The sequence below is a fragment of the Muscardinus avellanarius genome, assembly GCF_963383645.1.
Source record: "Muscardinus avellanarius genome assembly, chromosome: 16".
In the NCBI taxonomy this organism is placed as follows: domain Eukaryota; kingdom Metazoa; phylum Chordata; class Mammalia; order Rodentia; family Gliridae; genus Muscardinus; species Muscardinus avellanarius.
The window spans coordinates 5763288-5784375 of NC_137802.1; the positions used below are offsets into that span (position 1 = coordinate 5763288).

The 21088-nt window shown below is 54.9% G+C and overlaps 1 protein-coding gene across 2 annotated transcripts in view; it reads right to left on the reverse strand.

The window, feature by feature from the left end:
* The window catches only part of MYO15A (myosin XVA), a gene marked incomplete at both ends in the record, with an annotated part of 72199 nt that overhangs the window by 23738 nt on the left and 27373 nt on the right, over window positions 1–21088 (reverse strand). Inside the window, 26 exons of one of the 2 annotated variants that reach the window (XM_080713581.1) lie at window positions 966–1025; window positions 1191–1312; window positions 2658–2730; window positions 2890–2995; window positions 3125–3257; window positions 3362–3542; window positions 4428–4505; window positions 4581–4648; window positions 4842–4956; window positions 8166–8263; window positions 8382–8542; window positions 9288–9479; window positions 9583–9655; window positions 9902–10083; window positions 11087–11322; window positions 12581–12676; window positions 13219–13349; window positions 13423–13504; window positions 13605–13658; window positions 14371–14455; window positions 16972–17147; window positions 17464–17581; window positions 19084–19208; window positions 19394–19439; window positions 19545–19693; window positions 20824–20901. In XM_080713581.1, coding sequence (XP_080569707.1) covers window positions 966–1025; window positions 1191–1312; window positions 2658–2730; window positions 2890–2995; window positions 3125–3257; window positions 3362–3542; window positions 4428–4505; window positions 4581–4648; window positions 4842–4956; window positions 8166–8263; window positions 8382–8542; window positions 9288–9479; window positions 9583–9655; window positions 9902–10083; window positions 11087–11322; window positions 12581–12676; window positions 13219–13349; window positions 13423–13504; window positions 13605–13658; window positions 14371–14455; window positions 16972–17147; window positions 17464–17581; window positions 19084–19208; window positions 19394–19439; window positions 19545–19693; window positions 20824–20901 — 3018 coding nt within the window. Of the gene's footprint in view, window positions 1–965; window positions 1026–1190; window positions 1313–2657; window positions 2731–2889; window positions 2996–3124; window positions 3258–3361; window positions 3543–4427; window positions 4506–4580; window positions 4649–4835; window positions 4957–8165; window positions 8264–8381; window positions 8543–9287; window positions 9480–9582; window positions 9656–9901; window positions 10084–11086; window positions 11323–12580; window positions 12677–13218; window positions 13350–13422; window positions 13505–13604; window positions 13659–14370; window positions 14456–16971; window positions 17148–17463; window positions 17582–19083; window positions 19209–19393; window positions 19440–19544; window positions 19694–20823; window positions 20902–21088 lie in introns of both variants that reach the window. The other variant, XM_080713580.1, reaches the window with a different exon arrangement.

Genomic DNA, 21088 nt, shown 5'->3' on the forward strand with positions numbered 1-21088 from the left:
GCCACACCCTCAGCCAATATATGCATATTCTCTCTATATATAAGTTGCTGCAGGTTTTGCTAAGTTGCTGAGGCTGGCCTTGAACCTGAGATCATCCTGTCTCAGCTCCTAAATGCTGGGATTACAGGTGTGCGCCATTGCACCTTCCTCTTTTTAAAACCTTTCTTTAAATTTGTTTATTTACTTTTTTTTTTTTTTTTGGTGGTACTGGGGTTCCTGGAAGCCCTTCTACCTCCGGGCTACACTCCCAGACCTATTTTTACATTTTTAATTGGAAACAGGGTCTCCTAAGCCAGCGCGCGCGGCTAGCTTCGAACCTGCGCGATCCTCCTGTCTCTGCCTCCCAAGCGCGGGGATTACAAGCGTGCGCCACCACGCCCGGCTGTTTATTTACTTTTGAGGCACTGGAAATTGAACCCTGGGTCATTAAACCACTAAGCTCCACCCCCAGCCCTATTTTATTTTATTTATTAACAGGGTCTTGCTACATTGCTGAGGCTGGCTTTGAACCTGTGATCCTATCTCTGCCTCCCAAGTACTGGGATTTTTTTTTCCCCAGTACTGGGATGGAACCCAGGGGCATTCTACCTCTGAGCTACACCCCCAGCCCTATTTTTTATTCTTTATTTTGAAACAAAAGTCTCACTGAGTTGCAGAGGGCCTCACTAAAGAGCTGAGGCTGTCCGTGAACCATAATCCTTCAGTCTCAGCCTCCCGAATGCTGGGGTTACAGGTGTGCGCCACCACGCCCAGCCTTGGCAGCTTAAGTTTTTAATTGTGAAACTGAGTCTCTCTAAATTGCCAAGGCTGGCCTTGGACCTGTGATTCTCCTGTCTCATTCTCCCAAGTACCGGAATTACAGGCATGCGCCACGGCCCCCTGCTCAGAGAATTTGCAGGCGGCTAATCTCTGTACCCACTGCCCTGCGGGGTACATTAAAGCAGAAAGAGAAGCGGGCACGTCACCTGGCGAAACAGCAGGTCTAGATGCACAGGGTGGTTGTAGCTGTCTTTGGGGTAAAACACCTGCAGAGGGCGGGGCTCCAGTGAGCACTTCTGGCTCACATCAAGCCCCGCCCCCAGCCGAAGCCCCGCCCACATCAGCCGGCTGGCTCCGCCCCCAACAACTCAGCCCTGTCCAGCTGATTCTCCCACCTCCTGAATCCCAGAACTGCGCTGCCCGGCAGGTACCTCTTTGCGCAGAAAGATCTGCCAGGGGGCGTCCTGGTAGCCGTAGAAGCTGGGGTTGACAAGGCGGTGCAGTCGCGTCTGCACGGGCTCCTCCGGGGGCTCCAGCGACCTTGAAGACAGGGCTAAAAAGGCAGGGGAGGGGAAAGCAGGGTGGGGAACACCTGTCAGGACCAGGTGAGAGCGGCAGGGGCAGGGCGACCTCGAGTGGAGAATGGGGCTGTGCAGGTGCACGGGGTCGTGGGGGTCACACTCCTCCAACCAAGCCCTTGCGTGGACGCAGAGATAGCGCTTAGCAGCCAGCGCTGAGGGCTGCGGATACCCCAGGGAATAAAAGCCTGGGCCCCTGCAGAAGACAGTCGAGTCTCATATAACCCCCAGACCCTTTTATATTTTATTTTTATTTTTTGCGGTACTAGGGATGGAACCCAGATGGCATTCTACCTCCGAGCTACACCTCCAGCCCTATTTATTTATTTACTTGTGTGTGTGTGCGGTGCTGGGGATGGAATCCAGGGGCATTCCACCTCCGAGCTATACACCCCTAGCCCAATATTTTTTTATTCTTTATTTTATTTATTTTGTTGTGGTACTGGGGTTCCTGGAAGCCCTTCTATCTCCGGGCTACACTCCCAGACCTATTTTTACATTTTTATTTGGAAACAGGGTCTCCTAAGCCAGCGCACGTGGCTGGCTTCGAACCTGCGCGATCCTCCTGTCTCTGCCTCCCAAGGCGGGGATTACAAGCGTGCACCACCACCCCCAGCCTATTTTTTATTATTTATTTTGAAACTGGGTCTGAGTTGCAGAGGGCCTCACTAAGGAGCTGAGACTGGCTTCTAAGCTGCTCGATCCTCCTGTCTCAGTCTCCCAAGTACTGGGATTACAAGCATGCGCCACCTCGCCCGGCCCTTTTTATTTTTTATTTTTATTTTTTGTGGTACTAGGGATGGAACCCAGGTGGGATTCTACCTCCAAGCTATACCCCTAGCCCGATTTTTTAATCTTTATTTTGAAACAGGGTCTTGCTGAGTTGCAAAGGGCCTCACTAAATAGCTGAGGCTGCTCATGAACTGCAATCCTCCAGTTTCAGACTCCCAAATGCTAGGATTACAAGCGTGCGCCACCACGCCCGCCTTTATTTTTATTTTGAAGCAATGTCTCATGTAGCTGCGGAAGGCCTCATGAAGCTGCTGAGGGCCTCATTCGGTTAGCTGAGACCTTGGGTCTCAGCTAAATTACTTACAAGCTATTTTGCTGAGGCTGGCCCTCAACCTGCAATCCTCCTGTCTCAGCCTAAGATACCAGGCATAGGCCATGATGCCCACTTGACTGTTAATATTCTAATTTCCATGGGCTCAGGAACATACACACAGGGGCCACCCACATGCAGCAGACCAGGTGCTCAGAGACTTGTTCATGTACCTGGACACCCTGCCGGCTTCCCTCCCTCCTTCCTGGCCCTCTCACCTTGAGTGGGTCCCACGGGTGGCCTCGGTGTGCTGGCAACCGGCTTCACCAGCGCCACGGTCTCTCTGGGCACCTGTCCCACACCAAACAGAGAGCTCAGGGTGCAGCAGGCAGGCCCTGTTGAAGGGGTGATGGCAGGGCCCGGCTTCTGGGGGTAGCTGGTTTTGCGTTCTCTCTGTAAGCCCCCCTTTGACTTCTGTACCATCTGGGCCCAGCCCCACCCTCCCCTTACCTGGGCGCCAGGTGCTGCCACCAGGTGGGACATCTGGCCTTTCAGCAGCATTAGGGCCTCTTCGTGGGGGTCCGGCCGCTTCACGAACACCCTCCCTCTGTCCTTCCTGCTAGGGCATTGACTTATTGAGGAGGGGGTGACATGGAGCCCGGTTGAGGGGGGCAGGTGTGCAGAGGGTAGGCACTGGGGTTGCAGCGAGGGAGGGTGGTTGGAGGGCGGGGAGGGGCGTGCTGACCTCAGGGCCTCGGGGCGGCCTCCCCGGGGCGGTTGCTGGTACTGCCGCACGATGCTCCTGATCTGCTGTGTGGGCTGAGGGAAGTGCTCCGAGTTGAGCGTGGAGTACCGGACCAGCTCCGGGGTGGGCAGGGCTGTGGGCCAGGGGAGGCGGGAAAAGGTGAATCTATGGGGGACACAGCTGTACCCCCATCCTGCCCCCTGCAGCCCTCCACCCCAGGCTGGGCAGGATACTCACCGAGCTGTGGAGAAGCCTGGTCCTGGGCTAGAACCGGGACCGCCACGGGCTTGGTGGGGGGCTTCGGGGGCCTGGCCAGGGGCGCTGGGGATGAAGGCTTCGGAGCAGAGCGGAGGAGCACGGGTTTGGCTGGGGGACCCGTGCCTACAGACTTGGGCTGTGCCTCTGGCGCTAAGGGTTTCTGTGGGCAGCAGGGCACAAGGGAGATGGCCTTGGGGTACACCAGCCTGCTTTCGGGGACCCTTCCTGCCCTAGATGGCCTGTAGGGCTCTTGGGTGTGTGTGTGCGTGTGTGTGTGTATTACTGGGGATGGAACCCAGGGGCTTTCTACCTTCAGACTATACCCCCAGACTTTTTTTGTGTGTATATGTGTATGGTACTGGGGATGGAACCCAGGGACTTTCTACCTCCAGGCTACACTCCCTGACCTATTTATATATTTTATTTGGAAACATGATCTCACTGTGTTGCTGAAAGCAACGCCCCTTCATCACTCACTAAGTAGCTGAGGCTGGCTCTGAAACTGCGTGATCTTCTGTCTCAAGCTCCCAAGTACTGGGATTACAAGCACGTGCCACCATGCCTGGCTCCCCAAGACTTTTCTTTGTGTGGTAGTGGAGATTGAATCCAGGGGTGTTCTATCTTCAAGCTCCACCCCCAGGCCTATTTTTTTTCTGGTACTGGGGATGGAACCCAGGGGCGTTCTACCTCCAAGCTGTACCCCCAGCCCTCTTTTATTCTTTATTTTGAAGCAAGGTCTCACTGAGTTGCAAAGGGCTTCACTAAGTAGCCACTGAACCACGATCCTCCTGTCTCAGTCTCCCAAATGTGTACCCCACCATGCCTGTTTCTATTTCTTATTCTCTATCTTGAAACAAGGACTCATTAAGGTGCAGAGGGCCTCACTAAGTAGCTAAGGCGGGCCACGACCCTGTGATCCTCCTGTCTCAGCCTCCCAAGTACTGAGATTACAAGCGTGCACTACCACACCCAGCTAGCACAGGCCCTTGTGCAAGGCTGTCCCTAAGCACCGCCCCCATACTGGGGAAGGGAGTCCCGGGCTCACCTCTGGGGGCAAGGGTCTCTGGGCAGGACTCAGGGGCTGCTGCTGGAGTGCCATGGCTTGTAGTGTCATCTCCCGGGCCTGGGGAGGGGTGGCCATGGTGACCAGAGGGGCCCCTCACCTGCCACCTGCCCCAAATGTCCCTCCATCACTCACCAGGAGCACCGCTTGTTTATGGATGAAGGCTTGCTGCAGGGCCAGCGTGGAGGCATCCAGGCCTGGGACTGAGGAGCCAGGCAGAAGGACCAGGTGGGTACCGTAAGATGGAGAGAGAGGAATTCCCCACCACGCCCCTAACCGGCCACCCCTCCTACCACACCAGTCTAGCATGTGAAGGTGTCTGAGCATTGACAAATGCCCCCCATCCTCATCCAACCCTGGGGCCCCCGCCCCCCGGAGTAAAGCACTGACTTGGACTGGGCTTTGGCTTTGGGGGTCTCCTGAGGGGGTCTTCGGAGCTGGTCTCACCACCTCCGCCAGGCTGACCGCCCCCTTTCATGCGGTAAGCGATGGCCGTTGGTTTCTCCAGGTCCTGGGGACGGCAGGTAGCTGAGTGACCGCCCGCCCGAATGCTGTGCTCCTGAGGCTCCATGGTAACAGGCACCTGACACCGGCCACCTCTCCACCCGCCCCCAGGGGACCTTCCAGCGGCCAAGCAGCTGCTGTCTGCCCAGCCTTTACCAATGCAGTCCCCGGTCAGCCCCCTGCCCCCGCCATGGGCCTGGGAGCTCCCAACCCATGGCCTTCCACACAGGAGCAAACGAGGGTCAGGGAGGGGCTGAGATGAGCGGGCGTGGTGGCGCACGCTTGTAATCCCAGCGCTTGGGAGGCTGAGACGGGAGGGTCGCACAGGTTCGAAGCCAGCCTCAGCTACTTAGTGAGGCTCTCCATACCTTTGTGAGACCTTGTTTCAAAGTAAAAAAAAAAAAAAAATAGGGCTGGGACTGTAGCTCAGAGGTAGAATGCCCCTGGGTTGAATCCCCAGTACTGGAATTCAAGGCCAGTCTCAGCAATTTAGGGAGCTTTCTTTTTCTTTTTCTTTTCTTTTCTTTTCTTTTTTTTTTTTTTCAGTACTAAGATTGAATCCAGAGGCATCCTATCCTATTTATTTATTTATTTATTTATTTATTTATTTATTTTGGTGGTACTGGGGATGGAACCCTTCTACCTTTGGGCTATACTCCCAGACCTATTTTATATTTTTATTTTTAGAAACAGGTCTCTTAAGTCAGCAAGGCTGGCTTCAAACCTGTGCGATCCTCCTGCCTCTGCCTCCCACCACGCCTGGCTTTTTTAAAATTTTGAAACAAGCCGGGCATGGTGGCGCACACTTGTAATCCCCGCGCTTGGGAGGCAGAGACAGGAGGATCGCGCAGGTTTGAAGCCAGCTGCGCGCGCTGGCTTAGGAGACCCTGTTTCCAAATAAAAATGTAAAAAAATAGGTCTGGGAGTGTAGCCCAGAGGTAGAAGGGCTTCCAGGAACCCCAGTACCACCAAAAAAAAAAAAAAAAAAAAAAATTTTGAAACAGAGTCTTGCTAGGTTGTTGAGGGTCTCCTTATATTGCTGAAGCTGTCCTCAAACCTGCAATCCTCCTAAGTTCTGGGATAATAGGGATACCACACCTGGGTAAGAAGACCCCCACTTTTTCTTTTTCTTTTTTTTTTTTCGGTATTACAGATTGAACCCAGGGACATTGTACCTCCAAGCTACACCCCAGCCCTATTTTTTAGTCTTTATTTTGAAACAGGGCCTCACTCAGTTCCAGAGGGCCTCACTAAGTAGTAGCTGAGGCTGTCCACGAACCTCAATCCTCCTGTCTTAGCCTCCCAAATGCTTGGGATTACAAGTGTGTGCCACCTTACCTGGTTTAGGGAGATTATTTTTTTTTGGTGGTACTGGGGTTGGAACCCAGGGACATGTACCTCTGAGCTATACCCCAACCCTATTTTTTAGTCTTTTTATTTTTGAAACAGGGTCTCACTGAGTTGTGAAGGACCCTGTTAAGTAGCTGAGGCTGTCCGCGAACCGCGATCCTCCTGACTCAGCCTCCCAAATGCTGGGATTACAAGCGTGCGCCACTACACCCAGTTGGGAGACACTTTTTTTGTGTGTGGTACTGGGGGTGGAACCCAGGGGCTTTTCTACCTCCGGCTACACTCCCAGACCTATTTTATACTTTATGGAAACAGGGTCTCACTAAGTCGCTGAGAGCCTCACTAAGTAGCTGAGGCTGGCTTCGAACCTGTGCGACCCTCCCGTCTCGGCCTCCCAAGCGTGGGGATTACAAGCGTGCGCCACCATGCCGGGCAAGGAGACCCTTTTAAAAAGGAAAAATAATGAAGTCGAGCATGGTCGCGCATACTTGACATCCCAGTTTTTGGGAGACCGAGCCAGGGGGATCACATGTTTAAAGCCAGCTCCTGCAACTTACTGAGATTCTGTTTCCAAATAAAAAGTAAAAAAGGGCTAGAGATCAAGCTTGGGGGTAGAATGCCCCTGGGTTCCATCCCCAGTACCTCAAAATAAATAAATAAATAAATAAATAAATAAATAAATAAATAAATAATAAAGCCGGGCGTGGTGGTGCATGCTTGTAATCCCCGCACTTGAGAGGCCGAGACAGGAGGATTGCACAGGTTCGAAGCCAGCCTCAGCTACTGAGTGAGGCTCTCAGCAACTCAGTGAGACCCTGTTTCCAAATAAAGTATAAAATAGGTCTGGGAGGTAGGCCCAGATGTAGAAAAGCCCCAGGTTCCACCCCCAGTGCCACATACCAAAAAAAAAAAATATATATATATATATATATAATAAGATAAAATATAATATATTATATAAAATAATATATAATATATAATAAAATATATAATAAAATAATATATATTATATAAAATAAGACTGGAGGTATGACTTGGAGACAATCTCAGGTAGTAGTAAGACTCTCATCAATTTAGTGAGACCCTGTCTCCAAATAAAAATAAAATAGGGCTGGGGGTGCTGCTTGGAGGTAGAGAGCTCTGGTTCAATCCCCAGTGCCACCAAAAAAAAAAAAAAAAAAAAGGAAAATGTGCTGGGGGGTGCAGCTTGGAGAAAGAGTGTCCCTGGGTTTAACCTCCAGCAACACACACACACACACACACACACACACACACACACACATACACACACACACACACACACACACACACACACACACAGGGGCTGTGTGCCCTGCCCAGGGCTGAATGTCATCCCAGGTCCATGGGGGCCTCTGAGCACACCCTCAGCGAGGGTGTCCTAAGATCTTAAACACAGTCACCAGTGACCAAGTTTATTTGTGCCCTCAAAAGCTGGATTTTTTTTGTGTGTGTGTGGGTCTGGGGATGGAACCGGGGCATTTGACCTCTGAGCTACACCCCCTGCCCTATTTTTTATTCTTTATTTTGAAACAGGGTCTCAGTAAGTTGCGGAGGGCCTCACTAAGGAGCTGTGGCTGTCTGCCAACCGTGATCCTCCGGTCTCAGCCTCCAGCCTCCGGAATGCTGGGATTGCAACCGTGCGCCACCACGCCCGGCTGGAGGCTGGCTTTGGGCAGAGGTGGTGGCAGGGGCCCGGGGGTCCTTCCAGGGTGGGCCAGGAGCACTCTGCCTGAGAGAACCCGCTCATCCCCTCCCCTCCCGTGGCCCTGGCTACGCTCCTTGGTCACCCGGGGAACGTGTATGACTCGGGCGCACACTCTGAGCCTCCAGTGGCCCGGTCCCTACCGCATCCCCGTACGACAGCACGGGGTCGAAGAGGCTGTCCAGGTAGCAGTCGAGCCCCTTCTGGGGCACAGTGGGCTCTCCGAGGCTGTCAGAATCATCTAGAGGGATGTGCAAAAAAGGGTCAGGGTCATGTCTCCTACCGGCCTCTCCCCGACCCCGCCATGGCCCCCGGAATCCCGCCCTACCAACCCGAGAAAGTCGCCATCGCTGACTGACCTCGCTGGGTCGCTGCCCCTTTCTGGGCCTCAGTCTCCCCGCTGGTGGCATCCTCATTATGGCCGTGGTACCCATCAGAGTTAGGCACGCTGGGCATATGGCCCTGGGGCTGGGGCCTAGTGGGCATCTCTTCATCTGAGTCCCAGCTGTTTCCAAACACCCTGAGGGGTAAGAAGAACACAGTGCGGCTGAGTGACCCACAGCTCTCCCAGAAGCATCCCCAAATTCCCTGGGTCTTGGAAGTGGGTGGTTTTCTCCATAGAAAAAATAGGACTAGAGCCAGGCGTGGCAGCGCACGCTTGTAATCCCAGCATTTGGGAGACTGAGACAGAAGGATCATGGTTTGCAGACAGCCTCAGCTACTTAGTGAGGCCTTCAGCAATTTAGTGAGACCCTGTTTCCAAATAAATAATAAAAAATAGGGTTGGGGGTGTAACTCGGAGGTAGAATGCCCCTGGGTTCCATCCCCAGTACCGTAAAATAATAACAATAATAGCCGGGCGTGGTGGCGCACGCTTGTAATCCCCGCGCTTGGGAGGCAGAGACAGGAGGATCGCGCAGGTTCGAAGCCAGCCGTGCGCGCTGGCTTAGGAGATCCTGTTTCCAAATAAAAATGTAAAAATAGGTCTGGGAGTGTAGCCCAGAGGTAGAAGGGCTTCCAGGAACCCCAGTACCACAAAAAAATAATAACAACAATAATAATAAGGGCATGATAGATGGCATACACCCATAATCCAAGCTGCTAGGGAGACTGAGGCAGGAGGATTGCTTGAACCCAGGAGTTCAAATACAAAAACCAAACAACTTTCCTGCCCCCCCCCTCCGAACTTGGTCTCGCCAACAGCCAGGTGCAGAGCCCTCTGCGGGGAAAAGGCCGTCTTTGAGGGCAGCCGGGGAGCTACCTACACTCGGGGGCTGCCCCTGCCGGCCGCAGGCCCCTCTGTGCCCACGATGAAGTAGGACTTCTGTCGGGGGAAGTCCCCAAGCAGCTCCAGGTCCGAAACGAGATCCAGCACATAGCCATGGCCCGCCAGCTCCGTCCACTGGATCCCGTTCTTCATGGCCACCGTCCAGCCCCTCCAGCCTTCGACCAGCCCCCTGGGGTCACATGTGGATGGATGGTGGCACCCAGGAAGCCCCTGGCTCCAACCCCCCAAGCCACGTGGGGAGGCCTCCCACCAGGCAGCTTAGGTGAGCCCACCTGTGCCTCAGAATGTCTCCGGCCACCTCTTCCGCGGTACTCCAAGAGTGCACGGGGCAGGAAAACTGGTCACCTGTGGGGGCAACAGAGGTCAGACCTGGTCTGGGACATCTGCTGTCCAATCCCGCCTCTGACCTCCTTCCAGGCCCTCTGGACCCTTACCGCCACGCAAGTCCAGCCCTTACACAGGGACTTTCCTGCACGGCTGTATCTGAATAGGCCCATTCCCCCTCTACAACCTCCCATGGCTCCTGCTGACCCCAACATCCAGGGCCTGCCGACTCCAGTGGTGGCAGTGGAGAGGGGCAAGACAGCTTACCATTGAAGCAGCTCACGTCCAGCGCCATGTTGGCCTTCTTGTGGGTGGCGAGCCACTCAAGCTGGGTTGGGGGGAAGGTGCGGGCGGCCCCCAGGCCCTGCTGCTGGGCCCGGCCCATGGCCTGCATGAGGCGTTGCTGACACACGGCCTGGAAGCCGTTCCGCCCGTAATCAGACACAAACCTGAGGGGGGGAGAGGGGGTGTGAGGGAGGCCCAGGCTAGCCCGGAGCTCCACGGTGAGGCTAGGAGGGTCCTAGGCTATAATCCAGAGCCCGGGGACTGCATTGAAAGGGTCCCAGGCTAGCCCAGAACTCTATGGTGAGCCTCCCTAAGTTGCTGGGGCTGGCTATGAACCTGCGATCTTCCTGTCTTGGCCTCCCAAGAACTGGGATTACAAGTGTGCACCACCATGTCCAGCCTTTTTTTTTTTTTTTTTGGGTGGGGGGCACTGGGGATTTAACCCAGAGGTAGTCCACCTCAAAGCTACACCTCCAGCCCAATTTTCCTTCCTTCCTTCCTTCCTTCCTTCCTTCCTTCCTTCCTTTTTTTTTTTTTTTTGCATTATTAGGGATTGAACCCAGGATCATTCTACCTCTGAGACACACCCCCAGCCCTATTTTATTTTGAAACAGGGCCTAAGTTGCAGAAGGCCTCACTAAGTAGCTGAGGCTGGCTGCAAACCTGTGATCCTCCTGCTGTAGCCTTCCAAGTACTGGGATTACAAACATGTAACACCACACCTGTCTTCTGATTTTATTTCTTATTTGTTTTTTTGTTTGTTTGTTTGTTTTTGCAGGTCTGGGGATGAAACCCAGGGGCATCTGACCTCCGAGCTACACCCCCTGCCCTATTTTTTATTCTTTATTTTGAAAATGGGTTTCACTGAGTTGCAAAGGGCCTCACTAAGTAGCTGAGGCTGTCTGCGAACTGTGATCCTCCTGTCTCAGCCTCCCGAATGCTGGGATGACAAGCGTGCGCCACCACGCCTGGCCTCAGTACTCTTTTCCCCCCCACACCCCGGTCTTGTTCTGCCTGGAGGTCCTTCATCCGGTCAGACCTGCTTCTTACTCGCGGTCTGCGGTGAAGGCCTAGCCTCCCTTCTCCCTGGGCCGGTGAAGACACAGCACGGGCCCTGGCTGGCTGGCGCCCCAGCCCCACACTCAGGCGCCGCTGAGTCCCACTCACTTGAGGAGGAATCTGTCCAGGCGGGAGGACGGCGCAAAGCCGCTGAGGCAGGCTGCCATCAGTAGCCAGCCCCGCTCGGCGTTGTAGGTGTTGTGATTGTGCCACACCTGGTTGGCCAGCTGCGCCAGGATCTCGTCACGCAGCTCGGGCACCACCAGCCCCTTCTGTACCACGTAGTTTCCGAGCAGGCTCTCCTGGGCACCGTGCAGGTGGGGGTCACCCATGAAACGCAGGATCTGCGCCACAGACAGACGCGCCTGGGCCTCCAGGAAAATGGTTCCTGCCAAGTCTCCCCTCCCGCCGACGTGGACCCGGGTCCTCCCGTCCCTCCTTGGGTCCCCTTGCCCACACACAGGTGCCTTACGTTACAAGATCTCTGCCATAGTCTATGCCAGGTGACCAGGCAGTTTACCTCACTGATGGGAAAAGTTAGGATCCAAAGTACTTGTTGACTTAGTCTTTGGCTAGGGAACCTTCTTTTTCTTTTAATTTTTTTTTTTTTAAGAACTGAGGATTGAACCCAAGGACCTTCTACCTCTAAACTTCACCCCCAGCCCTAATTTTTTTTTTTTTTTTTGGTGGTACTTGGGTTCCTGGAAGCCCTTCTATCTCCGGGCTACACTCCCAGACCTATTTTTTATATTTTTATTTGGAAACAGGGTCTCTTAAGCCAGTGCGGCTGGCTTCGAACCTGCGGGAACCTCCTGTCTCTGCCTCCCAAGCGCAGGGATTACAAGCGTGCGCCACCACGCCTGGCCCAGCCCTATTTTCCTTCCTTCCTTCCTTCCTTCCTTCCTTCCTTCCTTCCTTCCTTCCTTCCTTCCTTTTCTCTCTGTCTCTTGTCTGTCTGTCTGTCTGTCTGTCTCTCTCTCTCTCTCGTGGTACTGGGGATGGAACCCAGGAGCATTCTATCTCCCAGCCCTATTTTTTATTCTTTCTTGGGTCTCACTGAGTTGCAAAGGGCCTCACTAAGTAGCTGAAGCTGTCTGCAAACCGTGATCCTCCTGTCTCAGCCTCCCAAGTGTTAGGATGACAAACATGTGCCATCATGCCCAGCTCCCGCTAGCCTTTTTGACAAGCCTTTTTGACAAGCCTTTTTGACAAGCCTTTTTGATATGACCTGGGAAAGATAGAAGGCCAGATCTCCCCAATGACATAAAAGTCTCTCCTCCAGGGAGGAGACCAGGGCTTATGAATTGGGATTAGAGGGCCAAGAACAGTCCTGGGGCCTCACACCCTGGCCTCATGGACGGAGGCTACAGTTTTTTGTTTTTTTTTTTAATGTGTGTGCTGGAGATTGGACCCAGGGGGGTTCTCCCTCTGAGCTCCACCCCCAGCCCTTTTTATTTTTTATCCTGAAACAGGGTCTCGCTAAGTTGCTTCCAACCTGTGATCCTCCTGTACCAGCCTCCCAAGTGCTGGAATTCCAGGCGTCCACCAACGCACCCAGCGAGAGGCTATGAATTTGAAGGTGGGCTGGGACAGACGCCGTACCAGCTTAAAGATGCTCACGGCTGCCGCGTGGTGCTCTGCTGGCAGCTGTGTGAGGGGCGTCTTCAGGGGCTCAGTCAGCATCCCAAAGGCAGGTTCCTGGGGGCACAGGGAGGGAGGAGGTGAGGCTGGGGCTGGTGCCACCTTTGGCTTCTGTTTTTTGTTTTTTTTGTATTTTTTTTCAGGACTGGGGATGGAACCCAGGAGTATTCTACCTCTGACCTATTTTATACTTTATTTGGGAACAATGTCTCACTAAGTTACTTAGAGCCTCACTAAGTAGCTGAGGCTGGCTTCTAACCTGTGAGATCCTCCTGTCTCAGCCTCCCAAGTGCTGGGATTACAAGCGTGCTAGGCTAATTATTTTGAAACAGGGTCTCACTAAGTTTCAGAAGGCAACGCCTAACTAGCTGAGGCTGGCCGTGAACCGTGATCCTCCTGTCTCAGCCTCCCAAATGCTGGGATTACAAGCTTAAGCCACCACTCTCCATTTTAAAACAGGGTTTCACTAAGTTTTGGAGGACCTACTAGCCCGTAAACCTGTGATCCTCCTGTCTTTGCTTTGCAAATACTGGGATTACATTGTTTCCCCCGCCTGGCTGACAAGTCAGCTGGGATTGGTCGAATGACCAGGCCTTTACCTTGAAGTGGCACCGGACGAACTTGGCCATGGGGTAGTTGTTGATATCTAGGGGCAGTGTGACTCGGGGCTCAGCCTGGAGCCTGGGGGTCCTCACGGGAGCCACTCGGGGTGCCTTGGCCGGTCTGAGGCCTGCGGAGAGCAGAGGGCATGAGGCGGCTGCCTTCCTGTCCCTCCCTCCCCACTCTGGCCTGCACAGACGCACCTGCTATGGCTTGCATGAGCCCGGCCAGCTCGGCGGGTACCTCCAGGTGTCCCACGGCCACCACCTCCCGCTTGCGCAGCTCCTGGCAGTTCGGCCCGTGGTGAGGAGCAGCCCGCCGCACCCCCACCTGCCAGCCTCCCTCCCCTGTCCCCGTCCCCATCACCCCCAGACCCCACACCCACCTCCTGTTCCCACAGCCTGGCCTCCTCCACCCGGCGCCTCCGCTCAGCCCTTAGCTGAGAGACAGCAGACGGTCAGGCGAGGAACAGCGGGCAGAGGTGACGCAGGCCCAGGCCCGGGCCCAGGCCAGCTCGCGCAAGGCGGCCGGCATGAGAAGTGGAGGGCAGCTTCCTGTGGCCCTGAGGCCCCTGCCCACTTGCAGAGGGGAAGGAAGGGAGGCACCGGAGCAGCCAGAGAAGAAAAGGCAAAGGAGAAAGATGGAGAGAGAGACAGGCGGGGCGAAGGGCCGCGGGACAGAAACTTGAAGGAAAGGGATGCCTAGAGGAGGATTTCTGGAAGTTGCTGAGAGACGTGTTGGGGAAATCCTCCCTGTGTGGGGCCACAAAACCTTCAGCAAAAGCTGCACCACTGTGGGGTTCTCCCATGTTTGGGGATCTTTCTGGCTGGTTTATGCAAAGTAGGTATCAAGGCAAAACAGCCCGTAGGCGGGGACATTCAGAGGTCCCTGTTCAATGCCAAGAGATTCTGCTGAGAGCTCAGCACTGGGCCGCGCCCTCCACATACATCTTATTTAACCCTCAGCACAGCCCCAGGGGCTAGATGGGGAAGTTGAGTCCGCACAGCGGCGAGGGTCTCAAGCCCATGACACAGGGATTATTGGGCAGGGATTCGAGCCCAAGAATGCCCGAGGTCAATAGTCGCCTTTCAGTGCTAAGTGCCTCCCTGCTCCCCGCTGTTGCCTGGACCCGGCCAGGCAGGGGCCCGCACCTGGAGGTAACGTCGGTGGTTCATGTACGTGTACACCAGGGCGCGGAACCTCATCAGACTCCTCTTCATCTGCTCGTAGCGTTGTCTGGGGAAGGGGGGTTGGGGCGACAGGGTGAACGCATGGTAGAGAGGCCCCTGCCCCTCTCTCAGCCAGTGTCCACGCTTCAATCTGGGATCCTTTGGCAGAAAGGGGCACACTGGAGCTCAGGGAGGGGTGGCGACTTGGCTAAACTCAAAGAGCAAATGAAATGGCGGGGTCTATATTCAGCCTGTGTGGATCGTGTTCTTTCTTTCTTTCTTTCTTTCTTTCTTTCTTTCTTTCTTTCTTTCTTTCTTTTTTGCGGTACTGGGGATGGAACTTTGGGGCATTCTACCTCTGAGCTACACCCCCAGCCCTATTTTTTATACTTTATTTATTTATTTTTATTTTATTTATTTATTTATTTATTTTTCGGGTCTGGGGATGGAACCCAGGGGCATTCGACCTGTGAGCTACACCCCCTGCCCTATTTTTTATTCTTTATTTTGAAACCGGGTCTCACTGAGTTGCAGAGGGCCTCACTAAGTAGCTGAGGCTGTCCGCGAACCGCAATCCTCCAGGTCTCAGCCTCCCGAATGCTGGGATTACAAGTGTGCGCCACCACGCCCGGCTTTATACTTTATTTTGAAATAGGGTCTCACTGAGTTGCAGAGGGCCTCACTAAGTAGCAGAGGCTGTCTGCAAACCATGATCCTCCAGTCTCAGCTTCTCAAATACTAGGATTACAAGCATGAGCCACCATGCTTGGCTGGATCATGTACTTTCTTTCTTTCTTTTTTTTCTTTTTTTGTATGGGGATGGAACCCAGGGGCATTCTACCTCTGAGCTACACCTCCAGCCCTATTTTTTATTCTCTATTTTGAAACAGGGTCTCACTGAGTTGCAAACGGCCTCACTAAGTAGCTGAGGCTGTCCGCGAACCACAATTCCCCAGTCTCAGCCTCTCAAATGCTGGGATTACAAGCGTGCACCACCACACCCGGCTTCATGTAGTTTCTATTAGGTTTTAGTCCCAGGGTCCTTGAGACATGGGGTGGGACCCTTCTCTGCTGTATGAATTTCCACCTACTAATTAAGAAGGCCTGGGAAGCCAAATACCATGGGTGCAGGTCTATGATCCCGATACTTGGGAGGCTGGGACAGGAGGATTACAGGTTCAAGGCCAGTCTCAGCAACTTAGTGGGCCCGTTTCAAAATAAAAAATAATAATTGTCGGGTGTGGTGGCGCACGCTTGTAATCCCCGCGCTTGGGAGGCGGAGACAGGAGGATCACACAGGTTCGAAGCCAGCCACGCGCACTGGCTTAGGAGACCCTATTTCCAAAAATAAAAAAATAGGTCTGGGAGTGTAGCCCGGAGGTAGAAGGGTTTCCAGGAACCCCAGTACCACCAATAAAATAAAATAAAATAAATAATAAAGGCAAGTTGGACGTGGTGGCACATGCTTGTAATCCCAGCAATAAAAAATGGGTTGGGGGTGTAGCTCAGAGGTAGAGTAGAAGAATGCCCCGGGTTCCATCCTCAGTAAAGAAGAAGAAGAAGAAGAAGAAGAAGAAGAAGAAGAAGAAGAAGAAGAAGAAGAAGAAGAAGAAGAAGGGGAGGAGGAGGAGGAGGAGGAGGAGGAGGAGGAGGAGGAGGGCATGGTGTGGTGGTACACGCTTGCAATCCCAGAAATTGGGAGGTTGAGACATGAGGATTGCACAGGTTCAAAGCCAGCCTCAAAGCCGGGCGTGGTGGCACACTCTTGTAATCCCAGCATTCTGGAGGTTGAGACCAGAGGATCGCGGTTCGCGGACAGCCTCAGCTACTTAGTGAGGCCTTCTGCAACTCAGTGAGACCCAGGTTTTTTTGTTTTTGTTTTTGTTTTTGTTGGTACTGGGGTTCCTGGAAGCCCTTCTACCTCCGGGCTACACTCCCAGACCTATTTTAACTTTTTTTTTTTTTTTGGAAACAGGGTCTCCTAAGCCAGCGCACGTGGCTGGCTTCGAACTTGCTAGATCCTCCTGTCTCTGCCTCCCAAGCGCGGGGATTGCAAGCGTGCGCCACCACGCCCGGCGAGACCCAGTTTTAAAATAAAGAATAAAAAATAGGGCAGTGGTTGTAGCTCGGAGGTCGAATGTCCCTGGGTCCCATCCCCAGACCCACAAAAAAAAAAAAAAAAAGGAAAAAAAGAAAGAAAGCCAGCCTCAGCTACTTAGTGAGGCTCTCAGCAACTTGGTGAGACCCTGTTTCCAAATAAAATATAAAATAGGTTGGGGGTGTAGCCTGGAGGTAGAAAGCCCCTGGGTTTCACCTGCCCCCCAATACCACAAAGAGAGAGAGAGAGAGAGAGAGAGAGGAAGAGAGAGAGCGTGCGCACCTAGGGGTGGGTGTAAAGAGCATCCCAAGCAGAGACACAGAGGATCTGATCCTTCTTCCTGCACAACCTTTAGGCCCCTGTGCGCCATCTTGCATGCCTCCGGAGACAGGGAGCTCACTACCTGAGTCGGGGCGCAGCCTCCCTCCAGCCTGACCACAGCCCCCCCCCCCGGGGGTGGGCGTCCTGCTTGCCCAGCGCCGCACCTGGCAAGGTAGCCTCGGGCCCGGCTTTGCAGCAGGACGATCTTGCGGCGCAGGGAGCGGAAGCGGCGCTGGATGAGGAAGCCGCGGAAGCAGCGCTGCAGCGTGAGGGCGGCCAGGTTCAAGACGTGCTCTCGCATGCTTTCCAGCAGCTGGTGGAGGTGCTCCTTGAGGAACAGCTGGGGACAGGAGGCAGGTGAGGGCCGGAGGCCGCGCCGCCCGCCCTGCAGAAGCCCACATCGCTAGAGGGGACTAGGAAGCTCAGGGCCCAAAGGGTACCTTGAGGGTAGGGAGGTAAAAGGGAGGCTGGTGGTGAACGAGAGCTTTGCCCCCGCAGAGGAATGAAGGTGGCACTTGTAACCCCTGCACCGTGGCGGATGGGTTGCCTCTGGGACAGGCATCTCCAGCTGGGACGGTTCTGATGTGGTGGCCCATGGTTCTAGAGCCCCTGAATTTGGGGTCCCCAAGCAATGAAAAGCTAAGCAGGAGACTCACCTTGCTGACCCCCACGCGGTACATGCTTGGCATGACTGTGCACAGGCGGCTGAGCACCAGTACACACATGTCCCCGTCCGCCGGCAGCTCGTGCTGGAGGGCCACCAGGCAGCGGTATCTGCAGGGGCCACACCCGCCTGAGCCCAGGGGATGGGCCCGGGCGCCTGGCAGACCCCAGAGCCCTGTGTCCAGGAGGCCCGGTGCCCTGTGTGTGTGTGGAGGGGGAGAGGGGAAGAATGGCACTCTGTCCTCAAGACAAAACTGCAGATCTAAGTAGTGGAAAAGGAGGATTGCAGTCAAACAAGACTCTTTGCTGCCATCTGCTGGATGTTGGTCTTAATAGCTGTTAAAAATCAAGCCGGAGCCGGGTGTGGTGGCGCAGGTTTGTAATCCCAGTATTTGGGAGGCTGAGACAGGAGGATCACGCAGGTTTGAAACCAGCCACAGCTACTTTATGAGGCTCTCAGCAACTTAATGAGACACTGTTTCCAAATTAAATATAAAAATAGGTCTAGGGCTGTAGCCTGCAGGTAGAAAGCTCCTGTGTTCCAGCCCCAGTACTACCAAAAAAAAAAAAAAAAAAAAAAAAAAAAAAAAAAAAAAAAAGGACAGCCCTGCACGCTTGTAATCCCTGTGCTTGGGTGCTTGGGAGGCAGAGACAGGAGGATTGTGCAGGTTCGAAGCCAACCTTGCTGGCTTAAGACACCCTGATTCCAAATAAAATATAAAATAGGTCTGGGAGTATACCCTGGAGGTAGAAGGGTTCCATCCCCAGTACCACCAAAAAACCAACCCCCCCCCAAAAAAAGAAAAACAAACAAACAAACAAAAACAATGCCAGCATAGTGGCACACACTTGTAATCCCAGTACTTGGGATGCTGAGACAGGAGGATTGCAGACTCTAGGCCAGCCCCAGCTACTTAGTGAAGCCCTCCACAATGTAGTGAGACCCTTTTTCAAAAAAGAAGAAAAGAAAAGAAAGAAAGAAAGAAAGAAAGAAAGAAAAGAAAAGAAAAAGAAGAGAAAAGAAAAGAAAAAACCAGGCGTGGTGGCACAGGCTTGCAATCCCAGCACTCGGAAGGCTGAGACAGGATAACTGCCGTTCGTGGACAGCCTCAGCTACTTAGCGAGGCCCTTTGCAACTCAGTGAGACCCTGTTTCAAAATAAAGAATAAAAAAAAAAAAAATAGGGCCGAGGCTGTTGCTCAGAGGTAGAATGCTCCTGGATTCCATCCATCCCCAGTACTGTAAATGATGAAGATAATAATAATAATAATAATGAATAATCAATAGGGCTGGGGGTGTAGCTCAGAGGTAGAATGCCTCTGGGTTCCATCCCCACTACTGCAAAATAAGTAAATAAAATAATTAATTAATTAAATATAGAATAAAAAATAGGTCTGAGGGCATAGCTCAGAGATAGATGCCCCAGTACCACACACACAAAAAAAATCACACCACTGCGGAATCAACACATATAATAATATTGACCATGTGACAGCGAGCGCAATTCTCGTGCAGCAGCAGCCTGGGCAACCACGCTGCCTGGGTTGGGTCCTTCGGGCCAGGGGGCCCGCGCAGGGGTCTGGGGAGCGCAGAAGCTCCCCGGGTGGCGGTACCTGTCCACGAACGCCTGGAAGGGCAGTCGCACCGGAAAGCCCTCTTTGCGGATGCGCACGGTCTCCAGCACCCCCGAATAGCGCAACTGCGCCATCACCACGTCTGGCTCAAAGAGACCCGGCTCCTGCAGAGAGGCCCAGGGATGGGGGGGGGGTCTGCACCTTGGCATCCCCGTGCGCAAAGGCGCTGCTGGCGCTGCACAGTCCCTGGGGGAGGCTGGGCGCGGTCCGGCGAGGCCAAGCCACTTGCCCAGGATGCTGAGCACCGGGAGGAGGGTTTGGTTCTCCCGGAGCCTCAGCCCCTTCTTACCTTCTTATGGTTGGGTTTCAGGCAGCGCACGAACAAGGGGTTACACCTGGGCAGGGCAGGAGGCGGGCAGTGTAAGGCCTCAGGGAGGCTGGGGGGGGGTCAGTAAAGGAGGGGCCGGGTGCTCTGCTCCCCCGCCCCCGCCCCCGCCCACCTCTCCATTTTCTCCACCAGATCCAAGAGCGACTGCTGGAACTTGGCAGCCACGGTGTGCGCCTTGTGGAGTCTGGTGACCGAGCTGCTCTTGCCCAGGCGCTGGGGGGCGGCCTGGGGGGCGTGGCTGGAGAAGAGGTGTGCCACCACCTGGCCGGCAGGAGAGACGGTGAGGGGAGAGATACGGGGTGAGGGGGGCGAGGGGAGAGATGGAAATCAGAAAGCAAGCGGCGCACGCTGGCCATCCCCGCGCTCGGGAGGCGGAGACAGGAGGATCGCGCAGGTTCGAAGCCAGCCGCGCGCGCTGGCTTAGGAGACCCTGTTTCCAAATAAAAATGTAAAAATAGGTCTGGGAGTGTAGCCCGGAGGTAGAAGGGCTTCCAGGAACCCCAGTACCACCAAAAGAAAAAAAAAAAAAAAAAGAAAAAAAAGAAAGCAAGCTCGCAGACGGAAGGCACCCTAACCACAACGGGACCCCGCCTCCTCCGGGACCCCCGGCCCGCATGCATCTGCAGCCGGGGCTCCGCGGCTTCCCAGGGACCCCTCCACAGCCGGGCTGGCGTTTCCCCTGCGCTGTGGGGGCGCAGTCACCGCGCCTGGCCCTGGGAGGGTGACTCTGGAGGAGGACGCACGCGGGGGCAGCACAGGCCCCCGGGGGAGGGGGCAGTCAGTCCCGTGCTCTGTCCCCAGGCTATCTGGGATGGGGGCCTGCCCTAGCCTCCAGGACACCCAGGTCAGGGCCCCAGTGCACCCCAGGGTGCAAGGCAGGCGGCGTGCTAGCTGGCAGTGGCAAGTGTCGGGTCTGGGGGACGGCCCATCGCGGCTGGAGAGAATGGGGGACTGAGGGACAGGGGGGAGTAGCAGTCGACCCTGCGGTCTTTGGCAGGGATTGTGGGGTTTGTGAGCCCGACGGGGGCCGGGCCATGCCAGGGTGGGGGCAGAGCCCGCTAGGGTGCGCCTGCCTGTGGGCGGGGCCGTGTCAAAGGCGGGGCCAGGTCCTGGAGGGTGCACCTGCGTGTGGGCGGGGCCATGTAGGGGCGGGGCCACGGTCTGGCAGGGCGTCTGCTTGTGGGCGGGGCCGTGTCAGGGACCTGACCAGTGAAAGCCTGCCTGTGGGCGGGGCCGTGTCAAAGGCGGGGCCATGTCGGGGGCGGGGCCACGGGCTGGCAGGGTGCCTGCTTGTGGGCGGGGCCAGGTCCTGGAGGGTGAGCCTTCCCGTGGGCGTGGCCATGCCAGGGGCGGGGCCCGAGCGGCCAAGCTGGAAGCCCGGGCTCACTCACCCGCGTCCGGCTCCGCACAAACAGATCCAGCACGTCCTGGCGCACCTGATCATGATTCTTATCCAGAAACTTGTGGACCTGGAAAGGGGGTCCAGTGGGTGGCAGAAGACTGTTCCCGACCCCTCCTCCGCGGCTTCTCCCTCAGGGTCAGACGCTCGCGTCCCCTGGGTGACCCTGGCCCCGCCAGGCCTCTGTCTGCCTGTCCATCCTCTGCTGTGGTCCTCTTCCATCCAGACCCCACCACCCCTCACTCCTGGGGGAGGGG